This window comes from Solanum verrucosum, unplaced genomic scaffold (assembly GCF_900185275.1).
Source record: "Solanum verrucosum unplaced genomic scaffold, falcon-dt-bn FXZP01000252.1, whole genome shotgun sequence".
Classification (NCBI taxonomy): Eukaryota; Viridiplantae; Streptophyta; class Magnoliopsida; order Solanales; family Solanaceae; genus Solanum; species Solanum verrucosum.
Window position 1 is genome coordinate 1,345,368 of NW_026019988.1, and position 19,543 is coordinate 1,364,910.

General features: G+C 31.8%; 1 protein-coding gene across 2 annotated transcripts; it reads right to left on the bottom strand.

Annotated features, from left to right (window-relative positions):
* Positions 1-12,446: 12,446 nt before the first annotated feature.
* On the bottom strand, positions 12,447-17,281 carry LOC125818531 (B3 domain-containing protein At3g18960-like). Of its 2 annotated transcripts, XM_049498014.1 has the most exons (3): positions 16,980-17,281; positions 15,732-15,960; positions 12,447-13,129 (listed from the first exon to the last, which is right to left on the bottom strand). In XM_049498014.1, the coding sequence occupies exons 2-3, from the start codon at positions 15,945-15,947 to the stop codon at positions 12,644-12,646; spliced, it is 702 nt and encodes a 233-aa protein (XP_049353971.1). In that variant the 5' UTR covers positions 15,948-15,960; positions 16,980-17,281; the 3' UTR covers positions 12,447-12,643. The 2 variants fall into 2 exon arrangements, with proteins under 2 accessions (XP_049353971.1, XP_049353970.1); XM_049498013.1 differs by lacking the exon at positions 16,980-17,281 and having other exon boundaries at positions 15,732-15,998.
* Positions 17,282-19,543: the final 2,262 nt, after the last annotated feature.

Consider the following 19,543-nt stretch of genomic DNA (forward strand, 5'->3'; position numbering starts at 1 on the left):
AGAAATAAATACTATGGTTCCCAATTCCCATAATTCACAGATAAAGCTAAATAAAGTAAGAAGTATAAAACTAGAAAAAAATGTTATTAATTAGTGCTGATTATGATGATTTTTTTTTGGGGTTTACCATAATTACATTCTATAATATACAAAAGATATACATTATTTTAAAATTAAAATATACATATTTTATGTATATGATACAATAATATATATATTGACTATTATTTTAATACACGACTATACAATTTATTTTTCCTCTTTTTTTTTTAGCATGAAGTTTCATGTTACTCCCTTATCTTTTGATATTTAAAGTATTTCCTGAATTAACACAGTCAGAAAATTATATAAGGAATTCAAACATATATCCGGAATGATATGGTACATAGATAGATAAACATCTTAATATGATCTTATCGTAGTAACCAAACATCCTAACTTTCAAAATGTATGTTTAGACATCTTAACTTGCTTGCTCTCCTTATCACACTTTTTCGAGTGTACATTCTCAAAATTGAGGTATTTACGAGGCCAACTTAAATCAAATTAAGTTAAGAAAAAGAATAAGAAGAATTGCTTAAGTTAAGATTCCGTCTATCTATGTTATGTATTATATGACAAGAAGAAGGACCAAATCTATAAGACACACTAAACTATAGGGACTTAATTGCAAAAGAATCACTTTAGGTAGTGTCGGCAAAAGAGGATTCTATTTAGTAGTGGGACCATATAAAATCTAACACGTGTCACACGCATCACCACGTGGATGAATCTCATTGGCTACAAATAAACTCAGTGCTTTATGTCGTTTTCATTTTAAGCATTAAGAACCAAGCAAATACCGTCAGATTATCGACACGTGTATGACAAAAACATGAATAAATATTAAAGGTTAACAAGATGACCACGTCACATGTGATAATTTATCAAACATTATCAATGCAATAATTAGAGTAGTAAAATATTGATTAAGATATTCATTAATGATCTCTCAACTCTTAATTAGAGGTATTGATTGAGTAACTATTGATAAAAAGAGTATTTTCCTCAAATAGGTTCTATGTGATACAAACTTGAATTAGTTGGGTCCAATGCATTACATGCCATAAACAAATGTATTATGAAGAATGAGATTCTTAATCAGAGGTTTAAGTCTTTTGAATTCAAGCTATACAAACTGATAAACGGTCACAAGAAGCACACCCCCCTCTAATTATAAGTTCTAAGTGATGCAAATTTAAAATAGTCAGATTCAATGCATTCTAAATATTAAGAAAATTCAAAGAAGCTTACTTTTACTTTAACTTTTACTTTTGGACTTCTTTCCATTTTTTTAATTTTCCAACAAATTTTTAGTGATATAAATGTGAGTGGGCAATGTGAAATTGGAATATGACAAGTCTCCATTGTGTTTTTTAATAGAAAATTAGATACAGGTGTTTGCAATAGTATTGGAAAAAATAAGTTTTGAAAAAGATGTGATTAGTTTATTTTTGTCCTGTTATTAATATCTCCATCACCTACCAAATTTTTAGAAATAATGGTCAAAAACTCATCTAAATTTTTTTTTCATAGATTTCACACTTTAATTATCATTTTTTTTTATATGAACTTTCTTCATTTATGTATCCAAACACACCTAATTAAGAAGATGGTGATAATTTAGATTAAAAAAAAAGGAACAATTTTTCAAATAAGAAGAAGAAATAGCCTATATGAAATTTGCGAAATAGTGATAGTTCAGTTTTTTGAAAGTTCTACTTTTGAAGTTGATACTTTTGTCATTTTGTAATAAATGAGATTCTTTAGTGTTTGATTGGTTCCTTGTAACTAATTAGAGTAGTAAGAGTGTATTATGATATGTGAAAAGTCTACTATGAAACATGACATTATTCACTCTCAATAGTTTAAGGGATCGTCTGGTGTGATGGATAAGAAAAAATAATTTTGGGATAAATTTAAAGTACCTCTTAATTCTTTATTCGGTTACAAAGTGTGAGATAATTTATCCCAAAGGGATCATTTGGTGTGAAGGATTATACCAAATAGTCATGAGATTAAATTATAGTGACGCATAATTTGTTGTTTGATTGGCAAGTCCAAAATAACTTATTTCAAAATTAACAATTAGTATCGGAATAAGTTATCCGACCTCTCTTTGAATAGTATAATAATCCCATTATAATTTGTCATGGGATAAATCTTTTAAATGACAAAATCACCCTTCAAACACTTTATGCTAAGAGCTAGGAGAAAGTCAAATATGGAGAGAATGAAGACATAATGGTGGGTAAAATTCATGTAGGGGTATATATATATGATCCTTTTAACAAAGTTCAAGATATATTTTAATCTTTTTCATACAAAAGTTATTTTTGACTTCTTTGATTATTATTATTCGAGTTTCTTATTCTTTTTTTATTTCATTCTTTAGTGTAAAGAAAAAATTATTAAAAATGGGAAATCTATAATAAATTTTACAAGAAAATCAGTGAAACATAAATAAATTTGACCCAAGAAAATCAGTGAAACATAAATACATCCTCGTCAATCTCCATATTTTCTTATCAACCCAAGATTTTTGAAACTCCCTTTAAGGATGACTTGTGTATCAAACCTCGTTTTCATGTCATGCCTCGTGAATTGCATTACTAAACTTGCATTCAAATTTCTTTGTCTTACTCTTTCTCGACTTAAAATCCTTAGACACTAAGATTTGTTGTCAAACTTCCACTCTATCGTTAACTCAGTCATGTATTTTGTTAAGCAACATTAACTACACATCTCAAAGTATTTTTCAAGTAAATTAACTATTAACTATACACCAACTAATTAATAGGAATAATATTATGATAAAATATACACTTCGTTTATTATTCTTAAGAATGTACAAAGTCCACTATACAAGAGTAATTTTATTCTGGAAATAAATAATTTTGTTACTAAAAAATGCACATGAAAAACATCTCAAAATTAGTATAACTACACATTTGCAGTTATCATGCTCACTGGACTTCAACAATGAATCCAAGCTCATGTGTCCCTATTCCTAAAGTCTATAGCGACATTGAATCTAATGACAATTAATTAATATCAGTAAAGACTTTATAAGCACTCGTTGTTAATGTATGTATTTATTGTAGTGTGTACCCCTCAAACGAAAAAGGGAAAAGGTTTCAGATTGACCTTGAGATTTGTTTATAATCCCGTGATGATAAATCAAATATGCTAGTAGACTGGAAACAACATTACAGACCGGTTAGAACAATATCATAAGACTTTATGAATATTGAATGTAGGACCAAACAAGGAATTGTAATACTAAAAAATGTGAGGGCGACGGAGCTCGTGCAAATAGTACATAAAGTTACATGGAAAGAAATTATACTAAATTCTCATGACTATATATATATCTGTCTGGTAGGCTCTAAAAAATGTGTATATGTGGAAATCCCAATTTGCTTCATACATGAGCATTGATCTGTTATCCCTTATACACCTAGCATGTACACTTTACTTGTCAAATGTTTAGGAGTTGCTCTTGCTCAATTAATCATGTATAAGTTTTGTGGGAGCTCGTCTCTCTGTGTTGTAACTATATCAACTTCAATGGACATTCTGCTGCGTCGTGGTTGACTTTAGCTCTTGCTCAAATGGTTCTCATACCATTTCATGTTGAGGTAATCCAGTTGTCTAGTGAAGTATATTCTGTTTTGCAAATTTTTGTTCTCCTTTATGCATAATTGTTACATGCTGTTGATTTGCAAATCTTAGATGGTATGTATGCTCCTATCTGACAACAAACTCAGATGAATGATCATTTTAGGTTATTAATGACAATAGAGTTATTTTGGATAAGCAATTTTAAATCAATGCACATTAATTCTATTTTTGAACATTTTAGTTTGGCCACTTTGATGACTAAATAGCTATATAAGCATAATAAGAATAACAACCCATCCAATCGCTATGGATAGTTACAACCATAATACCCTGTATGAGAGACCCCATAGTGAAATTAATTGAAAAGAACTCAAGATGGGTAGGCTTTAATTTAAAGCTGATATCTTTTGATTTATTTCGATGATTTGCGTTGTTATGGGGTGTTGTTCCGTTAGCAAGTGACTTGTGGTGCAAGCATGTACTTGTGTTGCTTGTCGCATCCATTTCGTGTCGTGATGTCTTTTTATAAAAAATATGTGTTGTGAAATGGGATTTACTCTATTTTTTCCCAAGCTATTATTGTTAAGAGGCCATCGTAATGGGTTTCAAATCGCATGGGCGTAAACACTCGATATGAATAAGTTTTTACATATCTTTCATACACAAATTAATCAAATGTTCACCAATTTAGAATACAATATTTGATGTGTTCGAAACAATCAGGGTGTCACACAGAAGCTAATAAATGCAAAATATATAGGCGATAAATCAGACGATAAATAAAGTTATATTAAAAATGATCTACATTGTAGATGAAATGATGGATTAACCAAATAGAATCGAACAACACCCCACCCTCACCCGGGCCTCGAGGCAACCTGCCCCGAGGCCCCCACCCCCCGGCTTCGAGGCGCCAAGACTCGAGCCCCCCTGGCATCAAGGCGACCTGCCCCTCAGCCCCGCACCTCTCTCGGCCTCAAAGCACCATTGCCCGAGCCCCTCTCCGACCTTGAGGCGCCGTTCCCCGAGGCCTCCCAACCCCCCGACCTCAAGGCGCCGTCCTCGAGGCACCTTAGCCCCCCGCCTCAAGGCGTCGTGCCCCAAGCCCCCCTAGCCTCGAGGTGCCCTGCCCCAATGCCCCCACCCACCCACCCCTGGGTGCCTCGAGTCCCCCCGAATATGATTTCGATATTAAATTCTTGGTCATTGTTATCTTCTTAGTTTATCTTTACTGATTGTGACATCATTCAAATACTCTCTTGCCAAAATAATCTGTAGAAGAGCTATATCAGACCATTGGTTGACACACAGGGCAAGATAAAATAAGAAAAGCAAGTGAGAAATAATATTAATTCATCAATTAAGCAAAATTGGAAGTTTTTTGAAAAGTTGGCATCAATTGAGATGCTTGCATGAATTGCAGCAAGCTAGCATTTGTTTCTGGCTTCCAAGATCCTACTCAAGGGCTGAGAAAATAAAGAAGAAGAAAAGTACATCAGGATAAAGTGAGGCTGGGTGGCTTTTCATATACTGGGATTGGGGCTGGATGGCTTATCTCCAGGGAGGAGGTCCCGAGTGTTCTTGTTACGACAGAAGGATGTACCAAAAAAATTGTTATAAAACATCTTTAGGTTAGGCTAGGTTTGTCACCAGGTTTCATGCATAAAACAAATGAGAGTTAGTAGGGGAAGAGACCTAGAGTACACACTTTCTTAAGTTTTCAAATTTTACTTCAAGTGTACTGTTTGTCTAGTCAGCCAAGATCATCGGAATGGGTCCAATTCTTCTAAATAATGGAAATAAACATGTGTGTGTTATGTCTGTATAAACGAACGAAATTACAATCATACATTCACCAGGTTAAATAAAATTGAAGAAAAAGTCTGATATCATCCGCAGCACTTGACACTGATCCAATTCACATACCATTGTAAGCACATGAGCAAGGGGTGAACCCCCACCACAGGGAAGTTTTTCAAGACGATTTCTTGCCATCGATATTGACCTAGAAGGTGGCAACAAAACTTCAGCAGCATCTCCTCAGAAGGGAATGATACAGACCTGTATAAAGTTTATCATTAACATAATAAGAAAATTCCTATGGCCTCCCCAAATAATCTATGCCATGGAGACAGGCTCATGGGTACCATTAGGCTCAGCTAGAAATTAACCAATAAGAAAAAGAAAGAGATTCAGAAAAGGATTAAATCAATGGACTGTAATCACGAAAAATCTAAAAAGGAGAATGGCTGATAAGTAGATGACTAAAGGAATTTTTACTTAGTTTATAGAACAAAAGCAACCGCTTCAAGTGTATGCAGCAAGTGGACATATGAAAAAATCACTACATGGAAAGAACATGAGATTTACTTTAGTACTATAACCTTTTACAAGCTGTCTGTTTCAGATCAATCACTAGCTGTTTTCCGTCTTAAGAAACATCATTTTACTCTTTTAGTGTTAACAGTATACAATACTATTAGAATTGAAAGTTGACCTGATCTCTGCTTGTATAACTCTCTGCAAGTAGAATTTAGTCAATACTTTGTCTACTTGGTTCGTCCTTCTTCAGTAGACATCTCAAATATCATAAACATGGTTCTAGATATACCATGTGCTCATTAACCACAAAACTGCTATCAAATATTGAGATTTATATAATAGCTAAGGTAACAAAGGCTAGCTTTAAGTAGTCTAGTTAGAATATAAGCTTTTATCCACAATGTGATCCAAGTTTTCAGATCTGCAAGTTTGAATGAACAATATCAAAGTCATAACCATGATTCTCAATGTACAATTTCTCATCTACCACAAATTTCATATCAAATAGTAACCTTCATATATCAATTAGGATAACATAGGCAAATTTAAGAAGCCAACTTGAATAGAAGCTTCTATCCACATTATGATGGAAGTTATCAAGATCTTCAAGTTTCAGTGAACAATATAAAGTGAGAAGTTAGTATATGTTCCATCATGCCAATCTCTTGCTTCCTTTTCATGATATGAGTTGAAAGACTTAGTTCTGTGTATTGAGGAATAATGAGTATAAAGAAATGTTTATTTTATTCGTCCTTTATCAAAAAGAAATTATAAGGAACATTGACATATTTGTACCTTAACAAGAACATAGCTTCAAAAGAACAGATGAAGACTACAAGGAGGTAATCAAGAAAAAAAAAATAACTTTACCAGAGTTCCTGCTTTGCGTGCCATTCTTTTGGCTCTCATGTCAGTTTTCTCTACATAAACCTTCTGAGTTTTTTGGACATGTTTTGCTCTTTGTAACTTCTGATATGGCCAGCAGCTCTTAGAGTTGCATCAACTGCCAATCTCTTCACTAGACCCTGTCTAGGTACATCCTTGTTAGAAGAGATAATTAAACACTAGTTTGCTAAATAATAAATCATTTGTTGTTTAACGTAACCATTGATTTGATTAATTCTTCAAGGGAAATCAATAACCTAATGAGACTAATGTAATAATAAAGGGAAAGGAACAATAACCTTTGGAAACATTGGCTTTATATATCGACCTCTATCTTCAGAGAAAATGACATTCTTTTGTCGTCCAGCTTTTCCTTTGCACATTTGTGCTTGTTGAACAAAGAAGAGAAGTTTTTTTAGCTTCTAAGATCCTACTCAAGGGCTGAGAAAATGAAAAAGAAGGAAAGTACATCAGGATAGAGTGAGGCTGGGTGGCTTATCTCCAGGGACTTTTAGTAACCAAGTGGTTTATTCAACATTTTTATCAATCTTAAAATGTGATAGTTCACAGTATGAAGAACTCAAAGCTCTAATGTGATCTCTTTGGAACCTTTTGACCATATTTATCTTACTCTAGCTTTCAACTCATCTAGTCAATCATGATGATACAAAACCATGATATCAACATCCCATTATTAAGAATGCTGACAGGGTACAATTATGAAATAGGAATTGGACTCCATGGTGTAATAACTACACCAATACAGTAAAAGACGATAGGTAAATAATTTTTTACCAAACTTCATTCTAAAATGAGGGATAATCTCGATTCAAATAGGGCAATGTTGGACAGTAAACAATTACGGGATTCACAGATGGAGAAAACAAGTTGTCATATTAACAAACAATAGGCAAAACAACTTCATTACTAATTAGCTTTGAGATTCTATTCTTATTTTTGGAAAGAAGACAACATTAAGAGTAACAAAATTGAATGAAAGTTGATGCTTAGAGATAGTGAAAACAAAGAATGCAGATTCAACGACATTCAACCTAGTAGGACTCGAGATGAGGAATAGCGAAATAGACATAAAAAATAACAAGTGGAACAATGAAACTAGACATGAAATGGTAAAGCTGAATCAACACGACGAGTAGACAATGAAATCATTTAAGAACACATACAATTAGGAATATTTATGTGTAGAAGATCATGGTATGAAATGCTATTTTCTTATGATTAATCTTTGATTTAAACAGATCCAAAGCTTCCAAGCCTTTTGTAGATGTTAATATGGGCACTAAATAAGCTTGGTGAAAAAGTTGTGTATCCGCACATAAATGATTTATTGACTGCTAAACAGGACAATGATTTACCCTCCACCAAAACTTGACCAACTGCTTGAAGATGATGTATCGTTCTTCTTTCAAGACCTATAGTTGCTTTCATTTTTAATCAAATTATGGATTCTTAGATTAATGTTGTGTTTGTTTATGGATCAGAATGTACATGAACATACATAGTTTTGTATCGTAACAAGGTTTCATAAAATTGATTTGTGTTTTTCATATCATAACCTTTGTTTCATATCACAATAAACAAAGAATTCAAGTTTCAAATATCACAATCTCGACTAAAAAACAAAAAAAAAATCCCTCAAATCCTTAAATCCCTCTACCTGTGATATGAAACAAAAGCCTCATAAAAAAAATCACAAAACCCACATACATTTTCCTTGCATACCCAAATTTATGCAAGAAACCCCTTAACCAACTTACAAAAAAGTGAATCATCAAACCAGTAATTAAAAAAAAATACATAAAACCCAGTACTCCGACAGTAAACAACAAAGTACACTGCACACAATAAACAGAGACCAAAAACAGAGAAAGACTCACAAGTTTGGAGGAATGAGAAATCGAGTTACGAGCAGAGACAACTGTATGATTCAAGATATTAGAAAATGTCGATCGTTTCTGAGCGTTCCATTTTCCTGTTTGATTATTCTCCAACCCTGATGAATTCGTCGTCATTGCTTGTCTCTTCGCCACCGTAATTGAAACAGAAGAAGAGGTTTGTTGTCAATTTAAACGATCGAAATGAAGACAAGAGTGTCGTCGTCATTGCTCGTCTCTTATCAAGAATTTTTCATCATCTTGAAGAAAGTCGTTAACTCTGTAATTCAAATTGGGCGACTAATATCACCTGTTTGAATTGGACTTGACCAATCAAATGAAGACACGTGGGCTGTGAGTTTAGACACCTTTGTTTTTTTATTCACTATACTATAATGAAGTCAAATACAATTATACAATTTAATTATTTATTTTTTTGGAAAAAAATAAATTCAAATTATAAGTCCTAATTTATGGTAATTGACATATTCTACTTATATATAAGAGGGAGTTTATGATGGGACATTTGAATGTCCCATCATAAACTCCCTATATAATACATAATATAATAATATAATATAATAAATCATTTTTTCTACTATATAATATATATAATATATATTTATTTTCTAAGGGAGTTTATATAATATATAATATAATATAATATATACATAAACTTCCTTTTATTATATAGTAGAAAATAAATATAATATATATATATAATATAATATAATATATAATAATATAATATACTAAATCATTTACAAATGACTTAAAATATTTAATATTTAAAATTCTACCATAAAATAGGTTGACTCTCAAAATTCTATCCGGGTCACATATATTGAGACAGAAAAAATAACGTATATCATTTTAAAACTATCAAAAAAGTATTAAAAATAATAATAATTAACAACTTCAAATATCTGGAAGACATTTTAAAAGGGTTAATTTTGTAATTTTATCCATATCACATAAATTAGGAAGTTATTTGAAAGTTACATCAAAATATTATAAATCACAATAATTAATAACTTTTAAAAAAAAATTAAAAAAAGTGCAAATTTGGATGACTCTTCAAATTTCATTTGTGTCACATAAATTGAGACAACAAAAATAGCATATATTGCATCCATTTTAATTTATTTGTCTTAATTTTTTTTTTATATTTACAAATTGCGTAAAAATACTATAAATCATGATAATTGACAACATAAAATATCCACATACAAGGCACAATAAGACTATCCACAAAAGGAATAGGTTTTTTTATCACAAACTTGTACTTTATTTGACGCTATTCAAGGCACAATAAGACTATCCACATACAAAATTTTTGAAATATTTTATGTTGTCAATTATCATGATTTATAGTATTTTTACGCAATTATTGTGATTTATAATATTTTGATGTAACTTTCAAATAACCAACATTACTGGTTACTTTGTCCTAATTTATGTGATATGGATAAAAATACAAAATTAACCCTTTTAAAATGTCTTTCAGATATTTTAAGTTGTTAATTATTATTATTTATAATACTTTTTTGGTAATTTTAAAATGATATGTGTTATTTTTTCTGTCCTAATATATGTGAGCCTGAAAGAATTCTGAGAGTGAACCTGTTTTATTATATAGCTTTTAAATATTTTAAATTGGTAATTATTCTAATTTTTAATGCTTTTTAAGTTATTTGTAAATGATATATGTTGCTTCCTTTGTCCCATTTTATATAGTATAAATAAAATTCCCGAAACCAACTAAATTTTTAATATATTTTTTAAAATATTTTAAATTATTAATTATTGCGATTTATAATATTAAAAAAAAAGTACAAAACTTGTATCAGCCTAAAAAATGACCACGATAATTCGAAGCCTACAGAAAGCAATATGGTTGTACATAATTTTTAAATACTTAATATATATTACTCCACTTGTCTCAATGTATGTAGCATTGATAAAATTTCAAGATTCAATCAAATGTTGTTAATTGTTAACATTTATAATACATTTTACGTATTTTTCAATAATTTCACATTAAACAATACATATTACTACTTTTGTCTCATTTTATGTGACATTGATAGATTAATTTTAAGAATCAGTCAATTTATTTTTTCTGTTTTTTTAATAAATATTTTAAGTGGTCAAAATCACAATTTATTGTATTTTATACATAATTTTTAACGATAGATTAATTTCAAGAATTAATCGAATTTTTTTATATGTATTTATTTTTGAAATATTTTATGTTGTCAATTATCATGATTTATAGTATTTTTACGCAATTTTTAAATATAAAAAAAAAAATTAGACAAATAAATTAAAATGGGCGCAATATATGTTATTTTTGTTGTCTCAATTTATGTGACACAAATGAAATTTGAAGAGTCATCCAAATTTGCATTTAAAAAAAACGTTCTAAGTTATTTATTATTGTGATTTATAATATTTTTATGTAACTTTCAAATAACTTACATTGCTGGTCACTTTGTCCTAATTTATGTGATATGGATAAACTTACAAAATTAACCCTTTTAAAATGTCTTTCAGATATTTTAAGTTGTTAATTATTATTATTTATAATACTTTTTTGGTAATTTTGAAATGATATATGTTATTTTTTCTGTCCCAATATATGTGACCCGGATAGAATTTTGAGAGTCAACCTATTTTATTATATATCTTTTAAATATTAAATATTTTAAGTCATTTGTAAATGATTTATTATATTATATTATTATATATTATATTATATATATATATATATTATATTTATTTCTACTATATAATAAAAGGGGTTTTATTATGATTATATAATAGTAGAATATATATTATATAAACTCCCTTTTATTATATAGTAGAAATTACAATTACAAAATTAATCCTTTTAAAATGTCTTTAAGATATTTTAAGTTGTTAATTATTATTATTTATAATACTTTTTTGGTAATTTTAAAATGATATATGTTATTTTTTCTGTCCCAATATATGTGACCCGGATAGAATTTTGAGAGTGAACCTATTTTATTATATATCCTTTAAATATGAAATATTTTAAGTCATTTGTAAATGATTTATTATATTATATTATTATATATTATATAAACTCCCTTATAGTAGAAAAATAAATATATATTATATAGTAGAAAAAATGATTTATTATATTATATATTATATATTATATTGTCCAATCATAAACTCCCTCTTATATAATAAGAGAATGTTTTTGTAAACAAACAATAGTTCTTATAAATTATACCATACATATTATTTGAATATGACAAACCAAAGAACCAATAAAAACTAATCACAACATGACTAATCTTGATGATCAAAACAACAAATAAGTCACTCAAGAGTAACTTAAATTTAAAAGAACATAAAACACAAGCAAATACCAGGAAGATATACACTTCTTTTTTTGCCAAAAGAACATGATATAAAGAGTATAAAAATAAGAGCTTTCAAGTTCAAGCATTTACAGAAGTAAAAGATATTTAGAAGTAAAAGATATTTACATAATCAGGTTAAGTATAAGATAATCACAAGTACTACAACAAGAAGAAATCCAGTCTAATCTCACAAGCAGGGGTTTAGAAAGGGTAGAATATATACAGAACTTACCCCTACCTTAAGAAGAAGGTAGAGAAGTTGCTTCCAATAGACCCTCAACTCAATGGAAGAAATAAGATAATTGCAAGTTAATCTCTTTAATACATAATACTTAGTAATCTAGTAAAACTGGTCACTAACTTGGTGCTGAATTCATTGATTGTATAAAAAAGATATTTACATTCCCAGGGTACATAACTTAAATCGTAAAATACATTGTGCAGCTCTGAAAGTAAGAGAAAAACTAGCCTTAAATATATCTATACCTTTGGCCGTGATGGCATGGATGACAATGATAACTCCTCCATGGTGTAAATACCAGGTGGGGGTAAGTATATCACATCTTCCTCTGGTGGATCATCGGGTGGGGTTAAGTTTACCCTGTTCTCCTTTGGTGGCTCACCAGGTGGGGGTAAGTTTATCCTGTTTTCCTCTGGTGGCGCGCACAGAACAGATCGATTCTCTGGTGTCATATCTTCATTTGGGCCAGGAGGATATTCAATCTCAGAAGCACTTAAATCAAATATAAACACAGAGAACTGGGAATTTCCTTTGTATCTGAAGAGTAAAAAGTAACCACAAGCAATTGAATAGTACTCCTTGAATTTGTTCCAGCCTTCATTTAACCATACCATGCCACTAGAGTTTAGCAATTTTATTTTCCATACCACACCATTTGGGACCTCAAGCAACACAATATCCCCCAGATTAGCGCCATGCTCAGTTACAAATTCATTAGGGATGTGCTGTAAAATACCGAAATTGGTAAGATATGAACAAAATATAAAATATAAGGGAAGAAACGTAAAAAACAAATAGAAAGAAAGGAAAAGCTTCAGACAAGCTGGTGTAGACAAGTTTCCAATCACACAGCATTTCTTTTCATAAATCCTGAAAGCCAGTGAAACTCAATAGATAATGAGTCAGCACCTCTAGCCTTCTCCACTCAAATACCATACTTTTGTCAGTGGAAGGGTAAGAAACCGTGACCCCGTGACCGTGTGACGTGCGTCTAACACACATATCATACATTGCGTTCTTACCACTGGACGAGAACCCCGGGGGTGCAATCGCATATTGTTACTAGAAAAGGAGAAAGAGAAACAGGAAGCAAGATACTAAGTAGGAAAACCCCTAATAAAGACTAACAACAAATACTAAAGGTGACTAGTAAGTTAGGGTCTAGCATTTATCAGTCAAATTTGCAGAACTGAAGCTTCCATTTTTCATTCCTAAAGCTGGGTATTTCTTTTCCGTTGTAGGCTGTTAATCTTGGTAGTGGCTTCTTATCACATATATTGGTGAGTGATAAGTGTTTATTAGAAATATCCAAACTCGTAAAGCTAGCTTAAACAAACACTTGAGTTTCCTCACCGGTGTTGATTCAACTACAATGAGGGGTCATTTGGTAGGTGTATAAGAATAGTACTGAATAGGATGTATCAGTAATGCTGGAACTATTTCCTATCCCTTGTTGGTTTGGTGTTTTAAGGGCAGTTTTATCTTTACCCTGCTTATATATGTATTAATCTAGCCCATGTATAGTTAATACCAGATTTGCTATGTATTAGTTATGCATAGGCTAAAATTCCTATCAAACAAAGAATTAAATAATACCATGAACAATACATTTATTAGATTCTCTAATACACCCTACCAAACGACCCGAGTTCTATATGCATAAAAAGGCAACCCGGGGCACGAAGCATTCACATTCATTCAGGGTCCAAGAAAGGGCTGTAGTGGGTGTGATGTAGGTATTCTACCCAAACACAAGCATGAATGATTGATTCCATGGCTTGATCCCAGGCACAAACATCAACGATTGATTTCACGACGTGATCCTATGAACTATAGGTGACATGGAGACAACTTTACTATTGGTCCAAGGCTCGCCTTCAATGAGCTTTATCTATATGGATGAGAATAAATATTCCTATTGGACGACTATTCGTGTGAACATAAATATTTATATTGACTTCTCATTCCTTTTCTTCTGGAAAAATTTGGTCAATCAGACCTGACAAAACAAACCTTCTTTGGTCAATCAAAAGAGATAAAAGTGAATACCAAAAAAGGCTTGTTCATTGTTAATACGCCTCCTTTTTATCCATATACGTTCCCTGGTAAAGTTGATAAGAGCTTTTATGAAATCAACTGCTAACAAGAGCAGAAGCCTTCCTAATTTCTCCAGTTCAAAGTATTCATATTATTCATTCTTGTTGGCTCAAAAACAGGGAGCTTGGCCGACGCTAAAATATATTGAAATTAAGGTTTGCCAAATACCTTCTGATCCTCAAGCTTTCTACATCCTCAAAACTTCTCCTGTTAGCCCCAATTAGTTTCACACATTAAAGTACATACATCCTATGAAGACAAAGTTATTATGCTAAAATGTTAGGAACGTCGAGAATCCACTCATGCATGTATAAAGAACCTACATGAAAGGCATGGTGACCTATAAGTACATCACATGACTTTCTTTTAACTACTGCAGCATCAGCCATGAGTTTGGAGTTTAGGAAGTTTGATATCATTCCTCTTGCAAAATCCTTAACTACACACCCTAAACTCCTTCAACTATGTAAACCACACATATTGTCAGTTTCTACACGAGATCCTGCATGAAGATGAACTTTTAAGCTACATGTCAAACTATGAGTTTGAGAGGAGTTGCTCTAACATCAAAAGTAGGCTAATTATTTAGCTTTACCATTTGAAACAAGACCTGGGATTGATCTTACCCCTCTGGTTGTCATAACAAGCTCATAATCAAAGAAAGCTCCCTAGTACATCTCCCTCTTACGCCAATTGAAATTACATTTTTCACTCCCCAACTTTGGTATTATTTCATTACAGAAAACCACATGACCAGAAACGCAGACATACTTTAGTAGTAAGCTTGTTAATCAATGTGTGAGTTCAATTTTAAGTTCTCAAAAATGAAATATTGGAAATTAAATGAAATCACCAAATTACACTCATTATTAGCATCTCCACACACCCACTTGTGGAATAACACTGGGTATATTGTTGTTGACTAGGACCAAATGTATTCAATCTCCACCACCTTCCCCATTATCAACAACATTGTTTTAGACAAATGCTCTTATTTATGACAAGAAACTATTTTTTACAAACCAAAAACGGAATTTTAAAACTTATAAATCTTCACAAACTTAACGAAGAGAAAGTACTACTACAGCACAAATGAATAGCACAGAAGCCATACAAGTAGAAACAGAAAAGGAAGATACAAAATGAAAGAACATAAGCCATACAAGTAGAAACAGAAAAGAATGATATAAGATGAAAATGTCTCATCATAAAGCCACTTGCAGAACTTACTAATTTAGAGGCATGGGGAGACAGGATAATCTTGAAGAAGTGAGGGGTTATCTCTGGGATATCCACCGGTTTTGGTTCCCCTTGCCCTTGTCTGTTTGCCATCCCTGCCGGCTGCTTTTCCCGTCTGGCTGCCGTCTCTGCCGGATGCTCTTCCCGTCTGTCTACCATCTCTACCGGCTGCTCTTCTTGTGGTAAACTAATGTCAATTTTTTGCATTAGCTTTTGGGAACTGCAGTGAGAAAAACGAAACATTTACCACTGCATTAGATGTGTGAGAACTGAATTCTCAACATCAATCTTTGAAACTTTTAACCAATAATCATATAGCTCATTCCAAAGTGGGGTCTTTTACTTATGCAAGAAACTAAAAAGAATGAATACATAATAAACCTGAAAATCTATATTCTTTTTAATTCACTCCACTTTATTTCCACTATCACTTTTCTTCATCTTTTCTCTTGAATAACTGAGAAATATCTGAGGAGAGTGATGAACTTACACTCGTGATGTGCTCATACCCCATACATCACGCATTGTGCTCTTAACACTATACCAAAGCCCTCGGACCCATGTTTCTCAAACTCTCCTAAAATGTTGCTGCTCCCGTGTCAGATCCTCCAAAAATGGTGTCGTAGGGATTTGGTCTGGGAAGGGTAGAGACGTAGAGTGTACGTAGTAGACCTTACCCCTATCTCATGTAGGTAGAGACAACAATTCCTACCCTATGAAGCACAAAAATTCCTTAATTCAGCATTACATATACTCAAAGCAAAAATCTAGCATTAAACTCATCGGCTTAAATCAAATTGCGACTACCAAAATACTCTAACAATCAGCTCCTCTGCTAACTGATACTCCAATCAATCACAGTAAAAGACTCCTTCACTGTTCCATAAATGGGTCAAATTAAATACCCGAATCAGAGCTTGAATAAGCTCAAAAATCTAATTTTGTTCCTCCTTTCTTTTTCTCTTTGTGCACATAGTTGTGTTTTTTTTTTCAAGGGTCCTCTGGAAACAACCTCTCTACCTCCATGTGGTAGGTTTAAGGTCTGTGTACATTCTAACCAGGTATGTTGTTGTTGTTGTAGTTGCATTTATTTGTGTGTTTTTGTTCATAAACTAAATCATATAAAAGTAATTTACATACGCTGACACCAGAAACACAACAATTCCTACCCTACGAAGCACAAAATTCCTCAAATTCAGCACTACATATGTATATTCAAAGCAAAAATCTAGAATTTACCTCGTTGGGGGAAATCAAAATATGACCAAAACACTCAACAATCAGCTCCACTGCTCTGCTAACTGATACTCCAGTGTTCCATAAACGGGTCAAAGTGAATACCCGAACTATCCGACACCACCTTTACATATATCAATCGTCCGTCAAGGGTTTGCCGGAAAATCTCCCCGCCGACAACCCTTTTCGAATCTGAAGAATTTTCAGTGCGGATATCCAAATTAAATTTATAGGGCCGCTTGAACCGACCCGTTTTAGGATCCGATTTTAGCTGGATGCTTTAGGCAAATGTTTGGTTACCACTTAAATATTGTCCATATTTTAAGTAAAAATTAGGCAAATGACATAATATAAGAAAGAAATTACTTCTTTTTCCTACTCTTTCATTAATTACCAAAAATCCCTTTTTTTAGTGTTTTTCGGATACATAATATAGCAGTGTGGATACTTAATATAACAGCGCTGATACTTTAATTAATAACGGGCGGATACTTAAATTATTAAGTTGTTAGCAGCACTGATACTTAACTAACGGGCGGATGCATAATATAGCAGCACAGATACTTTAATTAATAGCGGGCGGATACTTAAACTAATAAAGTATCCGGTTAAGTTGAATTGGGGGAAAATAAGGGATTTTTGTATTTTAGTAAAAGAGTAGGGAAATATTGAGAATATGTAAAGAAGTGTTCTGTATTTAAGTAATTTTTCCATATTTTAAAGAGAAACTGCACAAATATCAATCACTTTAGTTTTTGAAATATTTTTCGTATCATATTTACTTCACTAGATACATTATATATATATGGTATCTAAGTGTGATTCACATGTATTCGGGATACACCAACTCTCTCACTCGTCTCTCTCAAATATATTAAGTATCCTAGATACATATATCTAATATAATTCGCATGTATATGAGATACACCGACTCTTTGTCTATCTTCTATTTCGCTTCATCCCTCCTCTCTTGCTCACGGCTCACCTCTCATCCTATGTATTTGTATTTTAAGAAATAGTAATAATTAGTCTATATACTTACATGTATCTAGTATCATTAATTAGTATATATACTTACATGTATCTAGTATCATTGATATTGTATCTGACTTGAAAATTAAAAGATTGATGTATCTAACTTGAAATCTGATATAAAATTATTAATTAGTGAAACAATATGTAATTATTTCAAACTATATAATGAATTAATATTTATGGTAGGAATATTTGTGTAATTAGGTCATTTTTCCTATTTTAAATATCTTTCAAGCCTAACATTTGCAATAATTTATAAAAAAAATTCAAATGAATGCATATCATGTTTCTTATGAAATTTCAATTTGCTTAAACAATAGGAATAATTTTAGATCGAACTAAATTATTAAAGAAATACATTTTTATTCAATTTTCACATAGTTTGAAAGCATTTTTTACTCTTTTCTATTAAAAATCTTAGGAATATGTACAAAATTAACATGATCCACAATAGGAGACGAATGTCATATCTTCATATACATTTACACTTCCGACAAAACTTGTATAGTTTTCCTCATTTTAGGAGGGAAATGGAGATTCAAATGAGTCTTCGTCATCCGAATATATTGAGACTATATAATTGTGGAGTATGTTCATGGCGGTGAGTGTGGGATCCATCCCATGAGTTTTTGGGTCAACAATTGCGGCTGCAATTGTTGTAAAGAAAACGCAGCTGAATTTGTTTGTCAACAATAGCTGCAAATCTTTTTCTTTTGTCAACAAAGTTTGCAGCAATGCAAATTTTCGGTGGCATGATTTTTGAATAGTGCAATGCAATTGCATCTATAAAAGAAGCTCTTCGGCTCCTCATTTGATACACCAATTCACAGAGAAAGAAAAATATAGAGAGTTGTGAGGTTTTCATAGACTATACAAGAAAAATAGTCTGTGAAGAAAACTAGAGTGTGAGCGATATTTTAGTAAGGTGGAAATCAAAAGAGTGTTATTCCTTTTGAGTGTGTAGTAGTCACTTTGAGTATTGTATTCGTGGCTACACGGTGTAAAATTCCTTACTATAGTGATATTAGTTGCTCCTCTTAGACTGTGGTTTTTCCCTTATTTAGAAGGGTTTCCACGTAAAATTATTGGTGTCATTATTTTCCCATTTTATTTCCATTATTTTGACCATATATATTTTTGTGTTTATCCGTGTTTTCCTAACAAACTGGTATCAGAGCCAAGGTTTTATCTGAGTATGTTCTGTGATTGCAGCACAGTCTGAACTTCCACATCAGAAAAGATTTACTTTATTTTGCAATAACTATTTTTTGGGGGGAAAACGATGGAAGCCAACACAAGTAGAATGGTCACTTTGAATGGTGTTAATTATGCCATTTGGAAGGGGAAAATGGAAGATCTGCTTTATGTCAAGAATTTTTATCAACCAGTCTTTACCATTGTAAAGCCTGATAATAAAACAGATGAAGAGTGGAATCTGTTACACAGACAGGTTTGTGGATTCATTAGGCAATGGGTTGACGTTAATGTGTTAAACCATATTTCTAGGGAGACACATGCTCAAACCCTATGGG

What these genes read in the sequence shown, in the direction of transcription:
- LOC125818531 (XM_049498013.1), bottom strand. Translation starts at nt 15,983, where the DNA reads ATGTTTCGTTTTTCTCACTGCAGTTCCCAAAAGCTAATGCAAAAAATT. An exon ending in CTCCCCATGCCTCTAAATTA is followed by an intron (nt 13,130 to 15,731) that starts GTAAGTTCTGCA and finishes GGTATTTTACAG; the next exon opens with CACATCCCTAATGAATTTGT.